Below are 23,863 nucleotides of genomic sequence, written 5' to 3'. Positions count from 1 at the left end.
ACTGCATTTAGTGACTGGGCCTGAAAACCAGAAATTAAACTAGATTAGAGAAACAAAAGTGGAGCAAGGAAGCATCCTTCATGTGCACTGACACCTCTGTACTCACTGATTCCTGAGCTGAGGTGTCATCCCTGAGCACCTTCTCAGAACACATCAGAGGGGAGCATATGGAAACAACAACCAAAAAAATCAGAATGCAAAACTTTTTTAGTTTAAAAGCTCTTTACAAAGACAAGTGCTTGCATATAATTAAAATTAGTAATTACTGGTTCCTTGAAGGAAACAATGTCTTAGTTAATTGCTCTATAGAAGAAAATTAGGCTCAGAGGGGAAATGTGTTTCATAGGAGTGATCAGTTAGTAAAACAAACAAACTCTGAAAAATGTAAGTAGAACATGTTCCAGAGCAGTTTGTGGGAGTGCAAGTAGCCTGTCCTGTTCCCAGAGGAGCCCCAGCACACTCAAATATTTACCAAGAATGAGATGCTAAGAGGATTCTGACCCTGCTTTGGGGACATGCCAGTGATTTGTGTCTGTCTGTCCAGCTGAGCCCAAAGGCACTGAGGCCATTCCCAGCCAGGACAGTCCCTTGCAGGCTCCTGAACATTCCTGAGCTGCCCACCAGGTCCTGGGAGTGTCTGAGCCACCATTCCACACCTGCCAGCAGTGCCAGGTTGGTGCCTGGTTCCAGGAGCTGGACTTTAAATTCTTCCCATCCTGTGTCTGCAGTGCTCAGCTGTCGTGGCTTTGAACTGATGAAATGCATTTTTCAGCTTGGAATGTCAGCAGGTGCCAGCTGGTGAGACACACCTGAGGCACAACGAGCAGGAGCCAGTGACAGGCAGCTGAAAACACCTGACACCTCAGGGAGTTAAAAACCCTTCCTGATGAGCCACGAATGAGTTTTGCCAGTGGCAATGCTGTTGGATAGTTTGCTTTGCTCACATATGCTCACTTCAATAATTAGTCTTTTTTTCCTTCTTGCTGCACATCTTGTTTTTCCCTAAGTACAACCTACTTTTCACTCTGAAGTTAATTACCAATTAGCACCATAGGAGAGGAGAAAGGACCACGGGAAGCTTTTCCAAATCTATACAATTATCCATTTCCACATTTTGCTTATTACCAAACTTCTGCCCGCTCAAACGACAGGGACACTAATGATTTGGAACTCCACATATGTGTTCCTAACCACAGAATCCTTTCCCCCAACTGTTACAACCATACACATAAGTGTCAAATATGTCAAGAATGTTAAATACTGTGCTGTTATTCATTATTGTACAATATAGGTGTTACATTTTGCATTCCAGGTGCTTACAGTGACGCTGCTCTGTTCATCCAAGCCTTCACTGGTGCCCCAGAGGGGCTCCCAGGGAATCTCTGCAAAGGCAAATCCGTGCATCCCTCTCTTTGCTCACCTGTAACCCTGGAATTGCTGCCCAGGTGTGGCCACACCTGCAGCCCTGGGCAGGAGCTTTAGGGGCACAAACACCCAGCCCAACCTCAGCCAGCCTCTGGCAAGCAGAGACAGACCCTGAAGCTCAGCCCTGCTGCACTGGCAGGGGTTAGGGTTAGGGTTATCCCCACAGCTGCTGCACAAACTGAAGGAGCTGCACAGACGGGTGCAGGTGTTTAATAGAGCTGAGGGAACACACAGGTGTGGGCATGGGCACAGAAACACAATCCTCTGAGACAGCCAGCACATGTGCAGTGTACAAATGGAACCATCACTAGCACAGGAACGTCTCTAGGAGCGAGCACACTGCAGCCCCTTGATCACACTCGAGTTTCCAGTTCGTGTAGATTGATCTCAAGTGACTCACAGCACCAACCACTTGCAGTCCTGCTCGCTCCGGTGTCCACACCACACGGAAACACCACAGACACCGTGCTGAGCTGGCAGGTACGAGCTCCAGAGCAGCAGGGAGGGGGAGCGCTCCCAGGGCTCCCCCAGTGCCACCAGAGCTGCGACAGGCGGGTGCGGCTGCGGGAATTGATGCCACAGCAAGGGGATTCGTTTGCCCGGGACTGGGGGAACGGGAAACAACGCAGAAACTGTCACCCAAAGGATTTATCATCCCTTGACCCAGCCACCCTCGGCAGACATTTAAGGAGTGGATAAGGACGAGGAGGTGCATCCTGTGTCCCCCTGCCAGGGGCTGCGGCTGCTCTCGTCCACGCCAGCGGCCTCCGGGACCCCTGCGCCCCCTCCGAGGGGTCTGTCCTGCCCCTGCTGCCCTTCGGCCTCCCCTCCTGCCTGCCCCGTGCCCTGCCCCTCTCCGCCCCGGGACCCTCCTGCACCGGGCTGTTCGCCCCGGGACGCTGTTCCGAGCCCCTCTGCCCCTGTCCCGCTCTGTGCCCCCAGCACTGCCCCTGTCACCCCCTCCTGTGCCCCCACCCCTGTACCCAGCCAGCCGCTCCCAGTCATTGCCGGCCCCCTAAGCAGTGCCGGCCCTTTGGCTGTTGCTGCTCGCCCGGGCTGCCCGCCCAGCACAGCGATGGCCACTAGCCCCGGCTCCCCTGGCCGCCTCCCCTGCCCTGTCCCTGTCGCACAGCCCGGCTCTGTCCCCGCTGTCCCATCCGCGCTCTCCTCCTCCGGTCCCCAGCCCGCCCCTGCAGACCCTGCCACTGCCCCGGCTTGTCCTTCCACCGCTCTCTGTGTCTCTGCTTCGCTGCTCCCAGACTCTGGGGTTCCATCCCAAAGTGCTTCTGCTGCACCCTCCTCCTCCTCCTCCTCCTCCTCCTCCTCCTCCTCCTCCTCCTGCTCTGCCGGCAGCTGCGGTGACCCTCCAGTGCCAGGATCCCCCCGGGCACCCCCCAGTGCCCCTAACCCAGGTGTCACTTCCAGCGCAGGACCCTGGTCAGGCTCCACAGACTGTTCCACCGTGTCCTCCGCTCTCTGCGGAGCGCTCCCTCCCTCCTCCCATCCCTGAGCACCCTCAGGCGCTGCTGCTCCGGCTTTCCCCATCTCCGCCCACTCTTCCCCCGACGCTTCCAGCTGGGAAAACTCAGCTGGTTTTACAAACCCTTCCTCTCCGGGCATCGCGTCTCCTGTTTGCATATCCCCTAGTGCTTCCCAGAGACCCCCAGGCTCCACCGCAGCCCCCTCCCCTTCAGAAATGCCCTCTCCAGCACTCTCTCCTCCTCCAGGGCTGATGGCAGTGCCCCGTGCTGCCCGCTCACCGTGCTCCGCAGCCCGCTCTGCCCGTGTCTCAGCGCCAGCAGCAGTGTCCCTCGCCCCCTGCCCTGCCTCACCCGCCTGCTCCTCTGCTCCCCTCGGCTCTTCCTCTGCAGCCTCCTCCTCCTCCTCAGTGCAGCCCCCGGCCCCCTGCAGCCCCGTGTGTGCCCCCCACCCTGGCAGTGCCCCAGCTGGCCCCTGTCCCTCAGCCTCTGCCAGGGGCACCTCTCTGTCCATGGGCTCCGGCAGCACCTGCTGCTCCCCGGGTGACACCGCTGTGCCCGGTCCCCCTGCCTGCCCTGTGCCCGGTCCCCCTGCCTCCCCTGTGCCCGGTCCCCCTGCCCGCCCTGTGCCCGGTCCCCCTGCCTGCCCTGTGCCCGGTCCCCCTGCCTCCCCTGTGCCCGGTCCCCCCGCCTGCCCTGTGCCCGGTCCCCCTGCCTGCCCTGTGCCCGGTCCCCCTGCCCGCCCTGTGCCCGGTCCCCCCGCATCCCCTGTGCCCGGTCCCCCCGCCTGCCCTGTTTCCTTTCCTTTGGGATGTTCCTGTGCCGCGGCGCCGTCCTCAGGTGCGGGTTCGTGCAGCTCAGCCCCGGTGCCCGCCTGGGGCAGCGAATCCCCGGCCCCTGCCGCTTCTCCTCCGGCCCCTGCCGCTTCTCCTCCGGCCCCTGCCGCTTCTCCTCCGGCCCCTGCCGCTTCTCCTCCGGCCCCTGCCGCTTCTCCTCCGGCCCCTGCATCTTCTCCTCCGGCCCCTGCCGCTTCTCCTCCGGCCCCTGCCGCTTCTCCTCCGGCCCCTGCCGCTTCTCCTCCGGCCCCTGCCGCTTCTCCTCCGGCCCCTGCCGCCTCTCCTCCGCCCTCTCCGCTGGCAGCACCTCCCTGGGCGCCGTCCTGCTGCAGGGCTGGTCGCTGCGCTGTCCCCCGCCCTTGTCCCGCTTGTCCCGCTCTCTCCTGCGCAGCGAGGCTTCTCCTCCCTCCTGCCGCGGAGCGTCCAGGCGGCGCTACCAGGAAACAATGAGCATTGCTTTACTCACACCCCGTCAGGGCTCCCCGCTCCCCAGGTTAGTGCTAAAGGTGCCACTTCAACGGGGGACATCAGCCCGGGCCCCCAAACAGAATCGCTGTGCTGCTTCTCAGCACATCCCCGGGCCCTGACCATGACTTTGGTACTAAAAACATGTTGCACCAAGAAACCTCAGAGCCCCTAGCAAGGCTCTACAGTGCTCTGCAGAACTGACCTTGTGCATCACCTCCAGAGCATCCATCACCTTCATCCTGCTCCCTGCCCGAGGCCCCCAGAGCCTCCTGGCACGAGGTCTCACTCCCCTTCCCAGAGTCTAAATCATGGCTCTTATCATCTGAGGGTGCCTCTGGCAATCCATTCACTTGATCACCAGTCTGCCCCTCTTCAATGACTTCTTCATATGCTTCAAAATCTTCCTCATATTCTAAAACAGAAGAATTGTACTGTGAGACAAGAAACAGAATTCACAATTAACAAAGTTCTTTTTAAGCAGATAGAAGTTAATGCCATTGATCTCCTTTTGCTCTTGAATTTGCTCAGTCTTTTTAAATCCGGGAGAGAATCTAAAACCACAGATAGGAATGAGCATAGGTAAGAGCACATTATCATAAAAAAGCATTGTGTTCTTCATAGAGTAGAAAAAATGCAGCAAAACTACAAGTATGATTAATACATCAAAACAAAAATAAACAAAATTACCATCTGTGGAAAGTACTAGAAACATTTAGAGCCAGGAAAACTCAGAAATTAAATGTAAGAATCTCTTAATACAGGAGAAAAACTGGTCGTGAGAAAAAAAAATTACAAGCAATTGAGAAAGCTGGAGAAAGGTAATAATATATTGTAGTGCAATAGGTCAAATAGCAGAGAAGTGTCTTGTAAGCTCAGTGAATTTCATGAACTGCAGGCAAAGGGCACTGAGAGGAACTCTGCTGTCACACTGCTCTAAGGTGCTGCTCCAGGGCCCAGGGCAGAGCCCAGCACAAACACATCCTGCACAGAAAGATGTCCACACTCATACTCACACTCATACTCACACTCATACTCACATTCACACTCATGTCCACACTCATGTCCACACTCCAGATTTCAGCCAGGTGCTCTCCTGACGAGCTGTGTCACCTGACAGGTGACAGGGCAGAGGAGCTGCAGGGATGCAACAGCACCTGGGCCCAGCCCCCAGCCCTTCCCAGCCTCTGCTCAGCCTGCAGCTCAGGACCCTCCTCACACAGATCAGTAAACACTGCCCTTCCCCAAACCGTGCACACCCAGCACAGCACGGGGAGGGATCCCACCTGCAGTGCAGAAACTACCTGCTGCTGCACAGGGAGCACACCTGGAATGGCAGGGAACACACCTGGAATGGCAGGGAGCACACCTACAGCACACAGGGAACATACCTGGAATGGCAGGGAACACACCTACAGCACACAGGGAGCACACCTGGAATGGCAGGGAGCACACCTACAGCACACAGGGAACATACCTGGAATGGCAGGGAGCACACCTACAGCACACAGGGAGCACACCTACAGCACACAGGGAGCACACCTGCAGCACACAGGGAGCACACCTGGAGCAGGCAGGTGAGCTGGCACTGCTGCCCACACCACCTGTCCCTTGTGGCCCTCATTCCTCCCTGCACAGATTCCATTGCTGCCCTGCCTTCCTTCCACCAGGGCTGTGACAGACTGAAGGGACAGAGGTCCCAAGGACAGAAATGAAGAGCTCCTCATGCAGGGCCAGTTAGGGAAACAAACAATTACCAAGACAATGAAAACTGGAGGAGAAAGGAGATTTATTTTTCTGTGTTAAAAATCTGTTTCAGTGTGGGCAGTGAGGTCTCTTTAGGTAAGTGTCAGAGGGGCATTTCCTCCTGAAGGAAGAAGGCTTCATTAATCCCAAACACACATCTGGAGGGACTAATAAAAGTCAGATGAGCAGTAATGATGCAGAACTGTGAAAGCAAAAATAGGCATAGGAAGTAGGAATTAAAATCTCTCTGTAAGTGTGATTGCCTCTAAAGAAGACTTTAATAAGGAGCAAGTAAAGGCAGAGGCAGAGCCTGACTCCTCTTCCACAGCTGAGTGCACCTTCCACCATCCCTGGCTGCTCCAAGCCCCGTTTAACCTGGGCTTGGGCACCAGGGCTGGGCAGGCAGAGCTGCTCTGGAGCCAGAGTCACTGCCTCAGCCCCCCTTCCTCACCTTCTGCCTGCTGCACAGCCCCTTCCTCACCTTCTGCCTCAGCCCCCCTTCCTCACCTTCTGCCTCCTGCACAGCCCCTTCCTCACCTTCTGCCTCCTGCACAGCCCCTTCCTCACCTTCTGTCTGCTGCACAGCCCCTTCCTCACCTTCTGTCTGCTGCACAGCCCCTTACTCACCTTCTGCCTCCTGCACAGCCCCTTCCTCACCTTCTGCCTCCTGCACAGCCCCCATCCTGCTGCAGGGCTGAAGGAGCCCTTCCAGTTCTGCTGCCCAGACACCACCACACTGCTCATGGCCCAGCCAAACTCGCTGTCCCACCCCTTCCCCAGAATGCTGCTGTCCCATTTCTCACCCCCTGCTCATGTCTGGAACACTGTACCTTCTTTGCTGGTGTCTTCCTCACTCTCTTCTCTCTCCTCACACTCCTCGCTCTCCTCGGTGCTCGGGTTTTCTGTTTCCTCCTCACTGAACTCCTCCTCAGTGTCCAGTGTCCTCTCCATGGTCTCTGCACTGGTTCCCTGGCTCGGGGTGATGACTGAGGCTGATTCTCCCGTGGATTTGGGCTCAGTGCTGCTGTCACACAGCTCGCAGCACACGGCACGGTGACAGGGACACACGCGCTTCACCTCACAGGGTCTGCCCTTCCTCTTGGGAGGGGAGGGCTTTTTGTCCAGGCCCATGGCAATAATGCACCTGTAAATAGCACAGATTGGCAAACACCACACTTTTCTTCTTTGGGCAATGGAGGGCAGCAGACACAGTGAGTTCAGCCTGTGATCAGCAGTGAGACCAGCTGCCCTGCACTGCACAGTGATCACAGCAGCACCCTGAACCACAACTGGGGGGGAAGGAGGACACTGAAAGTTACTCATTTCCTTTTTCTGTCCTGTTTACCTTCCTAAGAGAAACCCAAGCAGATGGAAAACAAAGAGTTTTGAAGGAGCTGGGGCTGCTCCTCTTGTACAAAAGGCAGTGATATGCTCTGTTACAGTCAGGAGCTGCACAGAAGTGCTGGACCTTGGCCAGCAGAAAGCTCTCATGACAAAGCTGACAGCACAGAAACCACTGCAGCACCCCCTGAGAACCCTGACCCACCAGGGAAAATCAGCTGGGACCTTGACTGCACACCAGAGTGGGCACTCAGTGCATGGCACAGAGCAGAAAACAAACCACTTGCACTTGGCCTGAAGGATGTGAAAACAGCTGGAATATATGGGGAAAAGCAGTTAATGGAGATGGTTTTCAGTCATCAGGTAAGGCCAGCTGGACCCATAAGAGGCAGGAAAAAAGAGAGGTATCACTAAGGGATAGGGGGAAAGGGGGACAGAAAGGGGGAGTAACTCAGAAATTAATTAACACAATTTTTGGATACTATATTAAATTCAGAAAATTCACTTCAAATCTTCTAGAAATCACAAAAAGCTAAGATTTGGGCATTTCCTAAAAACTATAGCCACTATATCCATTCTGAACTCAGATGCTTTTCACTCCTTTAAACATGCATTAACAAAAATCATGTTCATTTTTAGACTGGAGCAAAAACTATGGCACAATAAAGTGGCCTTTTTTTTTTTTTTTTTAGAATTCAGTTCTTATCTGAAGGAACAGAGTGCAGCTCTGTGGAGAGTCCCTTCCAACCGCTTGCTTCTCTTCTAAAAATTATTTCTTAAAACAACATAAAATATTTTAAATTATCCCCATGTCCATAAGTTTACTGTATGGCCTGAGTTAACAGAGAAGACTTTATGAAGATGAAAGCCTTTTGGCAGAATCTGCAGTTGGTCACAGCACTGACTCTCACCCAACACCTTTCTGCACTGATTTGGTTTCTGAGCCGTGGCAAACACTCGGTGCTGCTTGAGAGGGAAGGGAAGCAAGCTGTGGGCAGCTGGGGCAGGAGGGGCAGGGGCAGGTGGGGCAGGTGGGGCAGGAGGGGCAGGGGCAGGTGGATGCTGGGGCAAGAGGCAGCTGGGGCAGGAGGGGCAGGGGCAGGTGGGGCAGGTGGGGCAGGTGGGGCAGGAGGCGGCCAGGGCAGAGGCAGGAGGATGCCGGGGCAGGTGGGGCAGGAGATGCTGAGGTAGGTGGATGCTGGGGCAAGAGGCAGCTGGGGCAGGTGTCTGGCAGCACAGGTACCTGTAGCAGGGCGGGGCTCCTGCCACGTGCAGCACCCTGAAGTAGCTGTTCCTGGTCCTGTTCCTGTTCCCGTTCCCGTTCCTGCCCCCGTTCCTGCCCCGCAGGTGCCGGTACTCGCAGCAGCTGCTCAGCCGCTCCAGCTCCGTGTCGTTCAGCACGAAGGTCAGGCTGAACGGGAAGCCAAGGTGCCTCTTGGACACGAACTGGAAGGTGTCTGCAACCACAGGGAGAGGCTTCAAGGAAAGGTATTGCACTTTGCTGTCAGCCTGTGCAGGTGCTGTGACAGCTGCATCACCGCAGCACCCAGCCCTGCAGGACAGGCACGGGGCTCAGCTCTGGGTTAAACCCTTCCCCTCCTCACCCAGCCCTGCAGGACAGGCACAGGGCTCAGCTCTGGGTTAAACCCTTCCCCTCCTCACCCAGCCCTGCAGGACAGGCACGGGGCTCAGCTCTGTTAAACCCTTCCCCTCCTCACACCCAGCCCTGCAGGACAGGCACGGGGCTCAGCTCTGTTAAACCCTTCCCCTCCTCACACCCAGCCCTGCAGGACAGGCACGGGGCTCAGCTCTGTTAAACCCTTCCCCTCCTCACCCAGCCCTGCAGGACAGGCACAGGGCTCAGCTCTGGGTTAAACCCTTCCCCTCCTCACCCAGCCCTGCAGGACAGGCACAGGGCTCAGCTCTGGGTTAAACCCTTCCCCTCCTCACCCAGCCCTGCAGGACAGGAACGGGGCTCAGATCTGTTAAACTCTACCCCTCCTCACCCAGCCCTGGCTCTTGCCAGCCCCGGATCCCAAACTGGGACAGCTGGCACAAGTGACAGTCACACTGTCAGTCTGGCCACTCACTGCTGCAGCAGGACAAAGGCCAGAGCCTCACAGCCATTTCCAGTTTCCCAGAACACAATTCCTCTTTTACTGGTGTGATGGAGTTGCACTCACATAAAATAGATGGGAACTGGGCTCCCACTATGTTATTTTCCTTCTGGATAAGAAGGGACATTACTGATCTATTTCAGCAACCCATAACTCCTTTTTAAGGGCAGTTTATTGCTTCAACTGCTCTATTAACTATATATCTCTATAGAAAATTAACCTAAGCCATGAGTATTTTGTTAAATCGATTCTCTAAATTCTTCTACCATCATTGCCAAAGTAACTGTAACCTCACTTTCAATCATGGGACTGTAGATCCAGATTTAATGTGGAGGCAGATGGTATAAACATCCCTGGTGCATATATCCTGACCAAGCTGAGCTGAACCCACTCTGATGCCAGGGCAAAGTTTTAGAAAAACGATTCTGCCAGAATCAGAATGAGCTCTCTGACTCCATCCTTACCCCCCTCCATCAGCTCGCCTCTGTAGACACAAATGTTCTCTGTTCCACAGTATTGCTGGTAGACTTTGACCTGGTCCTTGTAGCCAAGGGACACGTGCTTACTCCTTCCCAGGTAGATCATGGTGACCAAGGCATTGCTGCACCGCGGGGACTTGGGGTACCCTCGAGTATTCTGCAGCAGAAAATGCACAGAATGCCTCCAGCCCCACTCCAAGGGGGAAACAGCTCACACCTGTGAGCACACACTTGAGACCTGCAGGCTTTTACAAGCACTGAGCTGATTCAACTGGGAGGTGTTTGTAACATGCAGAGGGTCTGGGAGGTGTTTCCAGCTGAAAACCCAATGCACTCAACAGCCCCACATTGCAGGGACCAGCTCTAATGCCCCCATCGTCCCCAGCCCTGGGCTCCTGCACCCTCATCTGCAGGAGTTCAAAGTGCCTGGGGACAGTGAGTCCATGCACCCAGGGCATTTCACAAAGCCCAGATCCTGGTGCCAGGCACAGGCCAGACTGACTGAACTGGAAGCCTTGGAATAACAGTCAACTACAGGCTGTAGTTCAGCACCTTTTTTTGCTCCCCAGCTGACGAAAAACACCAAAAGCTTTAGTTTACAGAGATGTGCACTGCAGTTATATATTTCAATAGTTACACATTTTCTTTAAGCTGACTAGGCAGGCACATCTTTCAGCATTACACAAACACCCCAGCGAGGAGCACAGTGCTCCTGGCAATGCAGGCTGTGCTCACCCTGATGAGGAGCTGCTCATTTACAGAGCCATGCACAGCAGTTAAGTATTTAATATTTTAATATTATATAGATATAATATATATTGTATATCATAATATATTATATAATTATATAATATATTATATAATTATATAAAAATTTGTTTATATATTTATACTTTAAAATTTATATTTTTATTATATATTTATAAATATATTTATATTTTTTATATTTAAATATGTTTCATATTTTGTATTTTCTTTGTGCACACACACCTTTCAGCATCCCACACACACCCCAGCGAGGAGCACAGTGCCCCTGGCAATGCAGACAGTGCTCACCCTGATGAGGAGCTGCTCGTTGCAGACTGTGGTGGGCTGCAGGCCCCTCTCGGGGGGCAGGGGGCCCCTGAGCGCTGTCCTCAGCCTGTCCCCCCGGCGGGGGCGGGCGGGGGGCACGGGCAGAGCCCGGGGGCACAGGGCAGGGAGCTGGTAGGGCGACAGAGGCAGGTACTCCAGCGAGGTCACCACCTGGATCTCACTGCTCTCCCCCTGCAAGGCATTCGGCAGAGTGACACGGCTGGGGACACACAGCGCCCCAGGGAACGGGCTGGGGAGGGCCATGGCAGTGCACCGAGCAGCAGGGACTCTCTGGAACTGCTCCTAACCCAGGGCATCCTCTGGAACTGCTCCTAACCCAGAGAATCCTCTGGAACTGCTCCTAACCCAGGGCATCCCTCTGGAACTGCTCCTAACCCAGAGCATCCTCTGGAACTGCTCCTAACCCAGGGCATCCCTCTGGAACTGCTCCTAACCCAGAGCATCCTCTGGAACTGCTCCAAACCCAGGGCATCCCTCTGGAACTGCTCCAAACCCAGAGCATCCTCTGGAACTGCTCCTAACCCAGGAGCACAGTGAAGGACAGCCTCAGCCCATGGACACAGTGCCCTATACACAATGTACAACCTCAGCCCATGGTCACAGTGCTGCTCTGGGCACACTGACAGCCTCAGCCCATGGTGCTGCTGTGTGTGCACAATGAAGAACAGCCTCAGCCCATGGTCACAGTGCTGCTCTGGGCACACTGACAGCCTCAGCCCATGGTGCTGCTCTGTGCACAATGAAGAACAGCCTCAGCCCATGGTGCTGCTCTGTGCACAATGAAGAACAGCCTCAGCCCATGGTGCTGCTCTGGGCACACTGACAGCCTCAGCCCATGGTGCTGCTCTGGGCACAATGAAGAACAGCCTCAGCCCATGGTCACAGTGCTGCTCTGTGCACACTGACAGCCTCAGCCCATGGTGTTGCTCTGGGCACAATGAAGAACAGCCTCAGCCCATGGTCACAGTGCTGCTCTGTGCACACTGACAGCCTCAGCCCATGGTGTTGCTCTGGGCACAATGAAGAACAGCCTCAGCCCATGGTCACAGTGCTGCTCTGTGCACACTGACAGCCTCAGCCCATGGTGCTGCTGTGTGTGCACAATGAAGAACAGCCTCAGCCCATGGTGCTGCTCTGGGCACAATGAAGAACAGCCTCAGTCCATGGTCACAGTGCTGCTCTGTGCACACTGACAGCCTCAGCCCAATGGTGCTGCTCTGGGCACAATGAAGAACAGCCTCAGCCCATGGTGCTGCTGGTGTTTCAGTGCAGGCACCTGTGTCTGGCAGCCCAGAGGAGGGGCTGGGGCCAGGGGCAGCACTGCTCACCCTCAGGCAACTCTGAAAGGGAAAAGAGAGAGAAAACCTCAGTGAGTGGCTTGCAATGCCCAGCAGCACAGAGGAAACAGCCTGATGGGGGTGATGCAGTGATGAGAGATTTCAGATACCTACAGGACAGGCATTTCCTAGTCTGCCTCAAGAGCCAGACCCTTCAGCACTCTGGCTGACCACCCAAAACAACTCCTGGCCAGAAATACAAGGTTTGCTCCTGTCCCTTCATGTGCAGCCTTGGAGCAAGCACAATGACCTCTCAGGAACTGCATCAGTGTGCTGTGGCTTTCAGCACAGGCACCCAGAGAGAATGCACAGCAAATCACACTTATTTTTGTTCAATATTTGGGTTTCTTCAGACTGTTTTATATCTTGTTTTCCTTGTATGCCCTTCAGAATACCAAGTTAAAATATTGACACCTAACAGAAGTGTTGAACTGTGGTTTACTCACCACCTTAGAGGAGAAAGTCTCCCTGATTCGGTGAGGATGAGCACAATGTCCAACAATACAATCAACTCCAAGTCCAGGCAAACTCTATGAAGAGAAGGTCGTTCAGGACTTAAAAGTTTCTCTTCAGTCTGCACCAATTATCATTGTTGATAGAGAGAACCAGTTGAAACTGAACTAGATATTTGATATATTATATTGATATATGTAATTATATATAATAATAATAATTATATATATGTTATATAATGAGCCTATATATATATACACTACACATATGTAATTATATATAATAATAGATATTATATATCATATAATATATAACTATATATAATATATATTATATATAGTATAATATATAACTATATATAATAGAGTTTACATATCACAATATTATATATAATATGGTGATATTGATATATTATATGATATCTATATTATATCTAAATATTGACCTATGACTTGGGGCTGTAGCACAGTATATTTCAAGGGTATATTAACATTCCCTCCTTGCTGTTAACAAAGAGCAAAAGGCAGAGCTCCTAGACCACAGCCCTCTGAAACGAGCTCCAGTCTGCTTTCATCCCTTTATCCAGTTTTCTAAAAGAATGGACAGCCCATTTTCAGGGCTTTACAACACGTGTAACCTTGTCTAGAGCCCCTGTGCCCCCTGACAGTGCCCCACACTGACTGCAGCCTGCTGAGGTCATGGGGCAGCCAAAGTGAAAGGCTGAAGCACATTTATCAGAGAGCAGAGTTTTGGGGGTTTTTCCAGGCTCTGATGTGCCATTCCTGCAGCCTCTGGAGGCTCCTCTGGACAGAGCCCGGCACTCAGGAAATCAGCCTGTGACTGGGGATGGGGCCCCAACCCAGCACGTCCAGGCCCTGCAAACTGCACCCAGGCCCTTGTGCACACTTTCAGCTCCTGTGCTTCCCTGCAGAGGCTGGTGAAACTCACACATTGAGAGCAACAAGCCTCTTCTGCAGCCACCAGAGGCCAGAGCCCGTGGTGGTTCCTGGCTGGGTGTGGGCACTGCACGTGGATGATTTCTTCCAGGGATTCTCTGATTCGATCCAGCTGCAAGAAAAGGAACTGTTGTTTCTGTGGCACTGAATCCAAACACAGTGATGTGTGTCTCTTGGGTCTGTCTGTCACTGCACAGCTGTGCAATCAGCTGGCCTGCACCTGATGGAGCAGGTGCTTAAGGGAGGAAAGGACACCATGGGACAATGACAGGGACAAGCAAAAAGGCTTGTTCCCAGCTCTAGTTCATTTCCCCGCACCTGATGGAGCAGCTGCTTAAGGGGGGAAAGGACACCATGGGACAATGACAGGGACAAGCAAAAAGGCCTGTGCCCAGCTCTGGTTCATTTCCCTGCAGCTCTCTCTGGCTGCTGACCCACCAGGTTCAATTCATGCCTGTTTCTGTGTATCTCACAATTCTTGGCTTGTTTGAAGGCCTCTTTCTTTCTTGAATTTAAGTGTTCCTGCCACTCCTCTGCTGTGGCTGCAGCCTCTCCCCAGCCTCTCCTGGCTGCCCCCCTGGAAACTGCCCTGCCTCTCACCCTACCTGGCTCAGCATCTCCTTTCTGCTTTCCTCTCAGAGGAGCCCCCCAGGTGGGTTCACTGAGGGGCAAGGTGAGAATTGGATTACAGCTCTGGCTCAGGCAGGCCCTGCACCCAGCACACCCAGATCAGGTGTCTGCAGGGCTGCTGACAGAGCAGCTCTGCTTCACCTCCCAAACATCCACCCTGACAGAATCCCTGCGTGACCTCCCACCACAGGAGATCCGTCAGCAAACAGCACCTTTGCAATTTCCACAGTGACCAGAGTCTTCCAGGAGAATCTCCTCCTCTCTTTACCCCATGACTTGATCACAGTTTACGCATTATTTACAATTTAACAGATCTGACATTATTTACCAGCTGCTCAACGAAGCAGCCACCCATTCTGCTCAAAGCATTCAGGTTCCTAACACAGAAATAAAATGCTGAGCATGTTTCTGCCAAGATGAGGATGACATTTCCCACATGAATTCAGGGGAGAAGAACCACTGACTTCTATGGGATTTCCACTACTCTAACCACAGAATCAAGTTCAAACTCCATGGCACATAAATGAAGACTCCTAAAACCTCTCACATTCCCCACATGCCAGCTCTGCCCAAACCCTGTGCAGAGACAAACAACCAAACATGAGCTCAGTGCTCATCAGCAGCCAAAAGCAGAGAGGTCTAGAATTACTGGGAGGACAATGTATCTTGAATTATTCATTCTGTTACAGTTCCCCATTTCAAAACAGAAATAGTAGAATCAGACAAGGTAAAAAAACAGCAGCAGTAGTGAGAAGCCTGGAATGGCTCAGGTAAGAAAAATTCAGACTGAGGACCTTCAGCTTAGAAAACTGAGAAGAATGTATATGAAACCACAGATGCCTTGGAAAAAGAGAACATTTAAGAACTTTTGTCATACTGAGAACAATGGAGCATCAAACAGACAGGTCAGACAGCAGAGACATTTATTACTATCCAGAAATGCAGGGAGGTACCCTTTCATGCAATTCAGGATTAAATCACCCAACCAAGAACACTCCAGAAGCAGAAGAATAACTAGATTCAGAAGGAGTTAAATGCATGAATGGAGTTAAATGCATGAATGGAGTTAAATGCATGAATGGAGTTAAATGCATGAATGGAAGCTCTGAACTTCTGGACAAAGGATGAAGGAGATGCAGGATGATCCCCTACTTGCCTGTTTCTTGTCCTTCCCTGGTCAGAGACAGAGCCCTTGTCTCATCAATCACAGGCTGGTGGTTGTTGCTCAGCACAGCTCCCATCAGCAGTGCTGCAGCCTTACCTTGTCTGACTGCATCCTGTCCTTGCCCCCAGCACAGCCGAGTCTGTTCCTGCTGCCCAGCCGGCGATGGTGCTGCCATGTGAGAGGAAAAGAAATGCCATTACTGTGTGTGCTGCAGCTCTTCCTCCTGCTCTCACTGTGCTGCAGCTCTTCCCCTGCTCTCACTGTGCTGCAGCTCTTCCAGCTGCTCTCACTGTGCAGCAGCTCTTCCTGCTGCTCTCACTGTGCTGCAGCTCTTCCTGCTGCTCTCACTGTGCTGCAGCTCTTCCTGCTGCTCTCACTGTGCAGCAGCTCTTCCTGCTGCTCTAACTGTGCAGCAGCTCTTCCCCTGCTCTCACTGTGCAGCAGCTCTTCCTGCTGCTCTCACTGTGCTGCAGCTCTTCCTGCTGCTCTCACTGTGCTGCAGCTCTTCCCCTGCTCTCACTGTGCTGCAGCTCTTCCCCTGCTCTCACTGTGCAGCAGCTCTTCCTGCTGCTCTAACTGTGCTGCAGCTCTTCCTGCTGCTCTCACTGTGCAGCAGCTCTTCCCCTGCTCTCACTGTGCTGCAGCTCTTCCCCTGCTCTCACTGTGCTGCAGCTCTTCCTGCTGCTCTAACTGTGCTGCAGCTCTTCCTGCTGCTCTCACTGTGCAGCAGCTCTTCCCCTGCTCTCACTGTGCTGCAGCTCTTCCCCTGCTCTCACTGTGCAGCAGCTCTTCCTGCTGCTCTCACTGTGCTGCAGCTCTTCCCCTGCTCTCACTGTGCTGCAGCTCTTGCTCCTGCTCTCACTGTGCTGCAGCTCTTCCTGCTGCTCTCACTGTGCAGCAGCTCTTCCTGCTGCTCTCACTGTGCTGCAGCTCTTCCCCTGCTCTCACTGTGCTGCAGCTCTTCCCCTGCTCTCACTGTGCTGCAGCTCTTCCTGCTGCTCTCACTGTGCAGCAGCTCTTCCCCTGCTCTCACTGTGCTGCAGCTCTTCCCCTGCTCTCACTGTGCAGCAGCTCTTCCTGCTGCTCTCACTGTGCTGCAGCTCTTCCCCTGCTCTCACTGTGCTGCAGCTCTTCCTGCTGCTCTCACTGTGCTGCAGCTCTTGCTCCTGCTCTCACTGTGCAGCAGCTCTTCCTGCTGCTCTCACTGTGCTGCAGCTCTTCCCCTGCTCTCACTGTGCAGCAGCTCTTCCTGCTGCTCTCACTGTGCAGCAGCTCTTCCCCTGCTCTCACTGTGCTGCAGCTCTTCCTGCTGCTCTCACTGTGCTGCAGCTCTTGCTCCTGCTCTCACTGTGCAGCAGCTCTTCCTGCTGCTCTCACTGTGCTGCAGCTCTTCCTGCTGCTCTCACTGTGCAGCAGCTCTTCCCCTGCTCTCACTGTGCTGCAGCTCTTCCCCTGCTCTCACTGTGCAGCAGCTCTTCCCCTGCTCTCACTGTGCAGCAGCTCTTCCTCCTGCTCTCACTGTGCAGCAGCTCTTCCTGCTGCTCTCACTGTGCTGCAGCTCTTCCTGCTGCTCTCACTGTGCAGCAGCTCTTCCCCTGCTCTCACTGTGCTGCAGCTCTTCCCCTGCTCTCACTGTGCTGCAGCTCTTCCTGCTGCTCTCACTGTGCTGCAGCTCTTGCTCCTGCTCTCACTGTGCAGCAGCTCTTCCTGCTGCTCTCACTGTGCTGCAGCTCTTGCTCCTGCTCTCACTGTGCAGCAGCTCTTCCTGCTGCTCTCACTGTGCTGCAGCTCTTCCCCTGCTCTCACTGTGCAGCAGCTCTTCCTGCTGCTCTCACTGTGCAGCAGCTCTTCCCCTGCTCTCACTGTGCTGCAGCTCTTCCTGCTGATGCTCTCACTGTAGCTGCAGCCTTGCTCCTGCTCTCACTGTGGGGCAGCAGCATCTTTCCTGCTGCTCTCACTGTGCTGCAGCTCTTCCTGCTGCTACTACTCACTGTGCAGCAGCTCTTCCCCTTGCTTCTACACTGTGCCGGCAGCTTCTTTCCCCGCTCTCCACTGTGCTGCAGCTTCTTCCTGCTGCTTCACTGTGCTGCAGCTCTTCCCCTGCTCTCCACTGTGCTGCAAGCTCTGCTCCTGCTCTCACTGTGCAGCAGCTCTTCCTGCTGCTCTCACTGTGCAGCAGCTCTTCCTGCAGCTCTCACTGTGCTGCAGCTCTTCCCCTGCTCTCACTGTGCTGCAGCTCTTCCTGCTGCTCTCACTGTGCTGCAGCTGACCTCTGCTCCTCACTGTGCTGCCTCTCTCCTGGCTCCACTGTGCTGCAGCTCTTACCCTGCTCTCACTGTGCATGCAGCTTCTTCCGCTGCTCTCACTGTGCAGCAGCTTCCCTGCTCACTGTGCGCAGCTCTTCCCCTGCTCTCACTGTGCTGCAGCTCTTCCTGCTGCTCTCACTGTGCTGCAGCTCTTCCTCCTGCTCTCACTGTGCTGCAGCTCTTCCCCTGCTCTCACTGTGCAGCAGCTCTTCCTGCTGCTCTCACTGTGCTGCAGCTCTTCCTCCTGCTCTCACTGTGCTGCAGCTCTTGCTCCTGCTCTCACTGTGCAGCAGCTCTTCCTGCTGCTCTCACTGTGCTGCAGCTCTTCCTGCTGCTCTCACTGTGCTGCAGCTCTTCCCCTGCTCTCACTGTGCAGCAGCTCTTCCTGCTGCTCTCACTGTGCAGCAGCTCTTCCCCTGCTCTCACTGTGCTGCAGCTCTTCCCCTGCTCTCACTGTGCTGCAGCTCTTCCCCTGCTCTCACTGTGCAGCAGCTCTTCCCCTGCTCTCACTGTGCTGCAGCTCTTCCCCTGCTCTCACTGTGCAGCAGCTCTTCCCCTGCTCTCACTGTGCTGCAGCTCTTCCTGCTGCTCTCACTGTGCTGCAGCTCTTGCTCCTGCTCTCACTGTGCTGCAGCTCTTCCCCTGCTCTCACTGTGCAGCAGCTCTTCCCCTGCTCTCACTGTGCTGCAGCTCTTCCCCTGCTCTCACTGTGCAGCAGCTCTTCCTGCTGTTCTCACTGTGCTGCAGCTCTTCCCCTGCTCTCACTGTGCTGCAGCTCTTCCTCCTGCTCTCATCTCCCCTGCCCTCTCCCTGGCCATACCCCCACTGAGCCCTGCAGCAAAACTGCTGTGGGCTGAATCTATTTGTATTTCACTGCTTATATTCACACAGCCAAGGGAGCAGCTGAGCCCTGGTAAAGCCGTAGGAACCAGCTCCATTCCTGACACCCCACAGCAAGGTGCCCAAATTTTGCACTCAGGCAATGTATATAAACATGTCCAAACTGGTTGGTTTCTCTCAGGATTTTTCAAAGCAAGCTGGCCCTGTGAATATCATCTCACAATCTGCCAAGGAGCAGGAAAGGAAGCCAGGACAGTGGCTGCTCCCACAATAACTCAGCTGAGAGGAGAGGCCCCTGCAGGTTTCACGTGGGGACATGTCCTGCACAAAGAGTGTCCCTTTCCCATCAGGAAGAGCACTCCAGGGAAGCAGCAGGGCACGTGGGGAGCAGCCCCAGGGCTGAGGGCTGCCCCCAGCCCAGCTGCCTTACCTCCATGTCCAGGACCTTTCGGAATATGGCATCGGCCAGGCGCTCCCGGGCGTGGCTCTGGCGCTCCCTCCGCATGGCATGGGCACGGAATTCCCTCTCAGGGATGATCCTGCCACTCCTTGAGATCTGCCAGGCACAAACAGAATCCTACTGAAAGCAGCAAGGTGAAATAGGCCCTGTTCTATTTATTATTTTGAAACTGTACATTTCCCAAAGGCGTGGAAAGGATTCAGCACTTGCCTCCCTGCTTCACCTGTCTGTGCAAAGCAGAGTCACACCGAGGGGTGCACCAGTGCTTGTAACAAAATGTTCAGCATTGCACCTTTACCAAATCTTTCAGTTTCCATTAAACTCTTTGGAAAAATTACACTGAGCTATTTAAACAAGCCAAAGATGCTTACAGCTCACAGTGTAAAAACCCTGAGTGAATCAATATGATGCTGTGCATCTGAAAACTGAAACACTTTGCAGAGGGAAACTCCAAGGAGCAAAAGGAAATATGGAAAAAAAAAACCAAAAAACATTCTGAAATGAATGTAGAATTGAGGGAAACTTTTCAGCCTCACCAGTCCTGATTTCTGAAGATGTCGTCTTATCCTGGCATTGCTGAAATATCCAGCCAGGTGTTTGTCTGTAAGACTGTTGTAGGTTTCAAGAAGTCTGCAATAAAAAAAAAGGAAATGCTTATAATCCCACTGACTGACAAATTATTACAGTTTAAGTTAAACAGAGCTACCCAACAGCTTGCTACACAAAATGCACAACTGTGTCTCACTTCACCCTCTGGAAAACTGGACAGTGACACCAGGATGCAGTTTGTGGTACTGTAAATCCTTCCACTTTTGTTTTACAGCACATATTTCAGTATGTACAGTAGATATTGCACAGTTTACACACTCGGGTACATGCTGCATTAAACACTCAGCCTGACCTGGCTGTCTGAGGCAGGATTTGCCTCAGTTACACCAGAGACTGATCTTTTGTTTCCTTTGGCTTAGGTTTAAATGCACTGTGCCTCTATTACACCCCTTTCAGCTGGATCATTCAGTTATACATCTATTGCTAGGCTGATCTGCCACACACAAAAGCATAATCAAGGAAAGAGAAGACAAATTTTTTAAAGTAAAGAGATCATGGATTTACAGGAATTTTATGTGGGTTTCACATTAACATCAAAGGTAGCTGCCAACAATAAATTAAACTTTAAACAAACAATGTAGGTTACCCTTTTATGCCTGTTGGTTAAACACTGGTATGATAGCAACTGTTCTATGTTACTTTTTTATTCCAGAGTTGAATTTGAAACCACCTGATTCCACCAATTTTGCTAAGTACTCATTTATGGTATCACCTGGCAACTGCATGTTGAGGCAGAGGAGAAACTCAATCCAACTCCTTTCTATTCACTTCCTTCCATCTAAGATATCCTAGACCATATTACTAGTTAAAATGCAGCTCCCACCTGAACACAGTGATGTGGCAATTTCTGTTTCACCACAGTCTCAGAACACGCATTTTCTCATTTAAATTATGAATAGGCTGGCCCTCAAAAATTAGAATTAAATTCAAAGGCCAGAAGGGTTTCAGAGGAAATAAGGAAATAACCAACACCAGTTAAATCAGTGGGCAGAATGCAGGAGGGCCCATGGGACCCCGAGCACCACACTCCTGCCCTGGAGCCCCCTGTGCCTAGAAATGCTGCCAGGAACATTCCAGCAAGGCAACCAGTCCCCCTCAGTCTGCTCATGGGGTCAACACAAGGATAAGAGAAGTTCTTGTCTGAGCTGTTTTGTTCAAGATTCCAGTATGTAAGAACCACACCTTTAAACCCTCTGCAACAGGCTGAAGTGCAGAACTGAGAAAATCCACATAAGGGAAAAACCACAGGGAAGGGAGAGCCCCAGAGAGCTCTGTGTGTCCCAGTAACCACATCCCTTCTCTGGGCATCCCTGGGGCTCCTTCTCCTCTGCCCGTTCATCCTCTCCATTCTTCTCTCTAAAAACACTGGGTTTTGCTAGAACAGCAGAGTTTTCCTGGCACAGGACCTGAGCTGACTGGTCTGTAGATTTCTGGAGCACATCTGAAGCTGTTCCCAAGATGAGTGTCGTGTTTGTTTCTGACAACATGTCACTCTTAGGTCAGTAATTTTATATTTGAGGTTATTTAGAGTTCTATGGTGCTGTGACCATTGACACTATTATTTATTAACAGTACATTTGTTCTCAGCTGTCAGCTTACCCACAACATTGCACTCAGAGCCAGAGCTGTGTACCATGGTAAATTTTAAGATCAGTCTCCCTCATTTGGAGGGATATCGAGACAAAGTCACAGCAGGCATCCTATGCGTTTTGCAAAGCAACTCTTCACAGTTAATGTTTCACAGTGCAATTAAACCAGTGGCCACCAAACAAATGATGTGAGAGCACCAAGGCTTCAGTCATCGACGGGCAGGGTCACAGGGGACCCGGGTGCCTGTGCTCTACCTGGCACCTGTCTGCCACCCCCAGAGGAACTCTGAACCCCACAACCAGACAGGGAACCAGGAGCCAAAGCGTTCTCTGCTACTGATTTCTCATGAATTTCTCTCTGATTTTTCGCCCGGGAGCGAGTTCTGCCCGTTTCCTTACTCAGAGCATCGCCCACCCGGCCGGGCTGTGCCGGATTTTGTCTCAGCTGCGCAGGGGTTCCCCGCTCCTCCCTGCTCGTCTGTGACATCAGCCCGAGGCAGGCGGATTCTCTGAGCTCAGGAGCCGCGCTCGGCAGCCACAGCGAGGGGATGAGTCCCGGGCAGCGGGGGCTCTCGGGCACATCCCCCCAGAGCCCCCTCCGTCCCTCCCTTCCCTCGGCAGCCCCGGCCCGCAGAGCCGCGATTCCCGCAGCATCCCACTCACCGCGGCTGCGGAGCGCTCATGGTGCGGCCCTGCAGCGTCCCGGCGTCGCCAGGAGACCGGGAAGGGACGGACGGAGGAGGAGGAGGAGGAGGAGGAGGAGGGAGGAGGGAGGGAGGAGGGAGGGAGGATGGAGGGAGGGACGCACAGAGGAGGGAGGGAGGGAGGGAGGGAGGGAGGGAGGGAGGGAGGGAGGGAGGGAGGGAGGGAGGGAGGGAGGGAGGGAGGGAGGGAGGAGGGAGGGAGGGAGGGAGGGAGGGAGGGAGTGAAGGATGGGATGGAGGGAGGGAGGGAGGGAGTGAAGGATGGATGGAGGGAGGGAGGGAGGGAGGGAGGGAGGAGGGAGGGACGGGAGAGGGAGGGAGGGAGGGAGGAAAGGAGGAGGGAAGGATGGAGAGAGGGAGGGACGGAGGGAGGAACGGAGGAGGGAAGAATGGATGGATGGATGGATGGATGGATGGATGGATGGATGGATGGATGGATGGATGGATGGATGGATGGATGGATGGATGGATGGATGGATGGATGGATGGATGGATGGATGGAGGAAGGGAGGGAGGAAGGGAGGAAGAGAAGAAGGGAAGGAGGAGAGAGGAAGGGATGGAGGAAGGGATGTAGGGAGGGATGGATGGATGGATGGATGGATGGATGGATGGATGGATGGATGGATGGATGGATGGATGGATGGATGGATGGATGGATGGATGGATGGATGGATGAAGAGAGGAAGGGATGGATGGATAAACGGTTCTGAACAGAGAGAATTCTGCCAAATTCAATGGTGTGTGGCCCTCACTCTCTTCCTCCATCCTTTTCTGCACTGCCAAGGGGCAGCATGTCCCAAAAAGAGAACAGAACCAGGGACTCTCCAGGATGCTACATTCTCTAAATGGGTGGCTTGCACAAATCAGACACACCTCACTCCTACCTCACTAGTTCTATCCATATTACTTCTTCCAAAATGAAAAAAAATCCTTCCATTTGTCCAACACTTTGGAAATTGACAGAATAAATGTTATGCGACATTCCCAACCAGTCAGTCCCAGTCCTGCTGTGCCTTTCTGCCAGAAAGGCAGAGAGCAGCGACAGAGCTGCTCTGACACCTTCTGGTGACAGAGAATGGTGACAAACTCCATCACTGCCTCGGGACAGCAACGGTGAGGACAGAGCAGAGACTGCTCTGCTTTTCTCCTCTAAACACCATCCAGGATGCAGAGGCAGCACTGAGCAAGAAAGGAGCCACTGCAAACTCATTCATGTCATAGACCCCTACTCAATTAGAATGAATCAAAAACCATTAAATATTGGAACACTGAATATAGAGAAAAGGTATATAGTTTTATATGCACATTATCTCCACAATAATACCCATCATTTATCAATACCTTTAACCTCTGCTTAGTACTTTGATATTAAAAGATGTTTAGTACTTTGATATTAAGAGAGGTTTTCTTTCTCTAACAGCACTGTCAAGAGGAATATTAGGTTCCCAACACAGCACCACTGCTCAGGCCACATTCTGCTTGAGACAGCAGCAGCAGCCAGCAGCTTTCACCTGGATAATCAGCTGGGACACGACCTACACTCATCACTTACCCCAGGGGGATCACTAAACCCTTCACAGAAAACCAGCCCCTGCTCCTGTGGGAAGTGCTGCAGGGAAGGAAACCAGCTCCATTCCCCAGGGAGCCTGGAAGGAGGAGGGACCCCTGCACCTGGGTGGGCAGGGTCCCTGCCTCATCCTCCTCTTCCCAGCTCTCTGAAACCTCCCACTGAAATCATTAACTCAGCAACATTCCATCATCTTCCCTGGCCACAGCAGCTGCTGTGCAATGGATTCCAGGTGTGAGAACAAGGCAGTGAAATGACCCCAGTG

General features: G+C 53.1%; 1 protein-coding gene across 1 annotated transcript; it reads right to left on the bottom strand.

Moving 5' to 3' along the window:
• Positions 1–1,579: 1,579 nt before the first annotated feature.
• ERICH3 (glutamate rich 3) lies at positions 1,580–21,212 on the bottom strand (the record flags this gene model as incomplete). Its single annotated transcript, XM_079314044.1, has 10 exons — positions 21,145–21,212; positions 19,666–19,759; positions 19,100–19,225; positions 10,944–11,153; positions 9,873–10,044; positions 8,535–8,748; positions 6,781–7,094; positions 4,396–4,619; positions 3,619–4,172; positions 1,580–1,643 (listed from the first exon to the last, which is right to left on the bottom strand). Exons 1-10 carry the CDS (start codon positions 21,177–21,179, stop codon positions 1,580–1,582), a joined length of 2,007 nt encoding a protein of 668 aa, XP_079170170.1. The 5' UTR covers positions 21,180–21,212.
• Positions 21,213–23,863: the final 2,651 nt, after the last annotated feature.

The sequence above is a fragment of the Erithacus rubecula genome (genome assembly GCF_903797595.1).
Source record: "Erithacus rubecula genome assembly, chromosome: 10".
Lineage (NCBI taxonomy): Eukaryota > Metazoa > Chordata > Aves > Passeriformes > Muscicapidae > Erithacus > Erithacus rubecula.
Note: the sequence above shows the minus strand (reverse complement) of the source record. Positions and strands in the feature narration are given on the sequence as shown.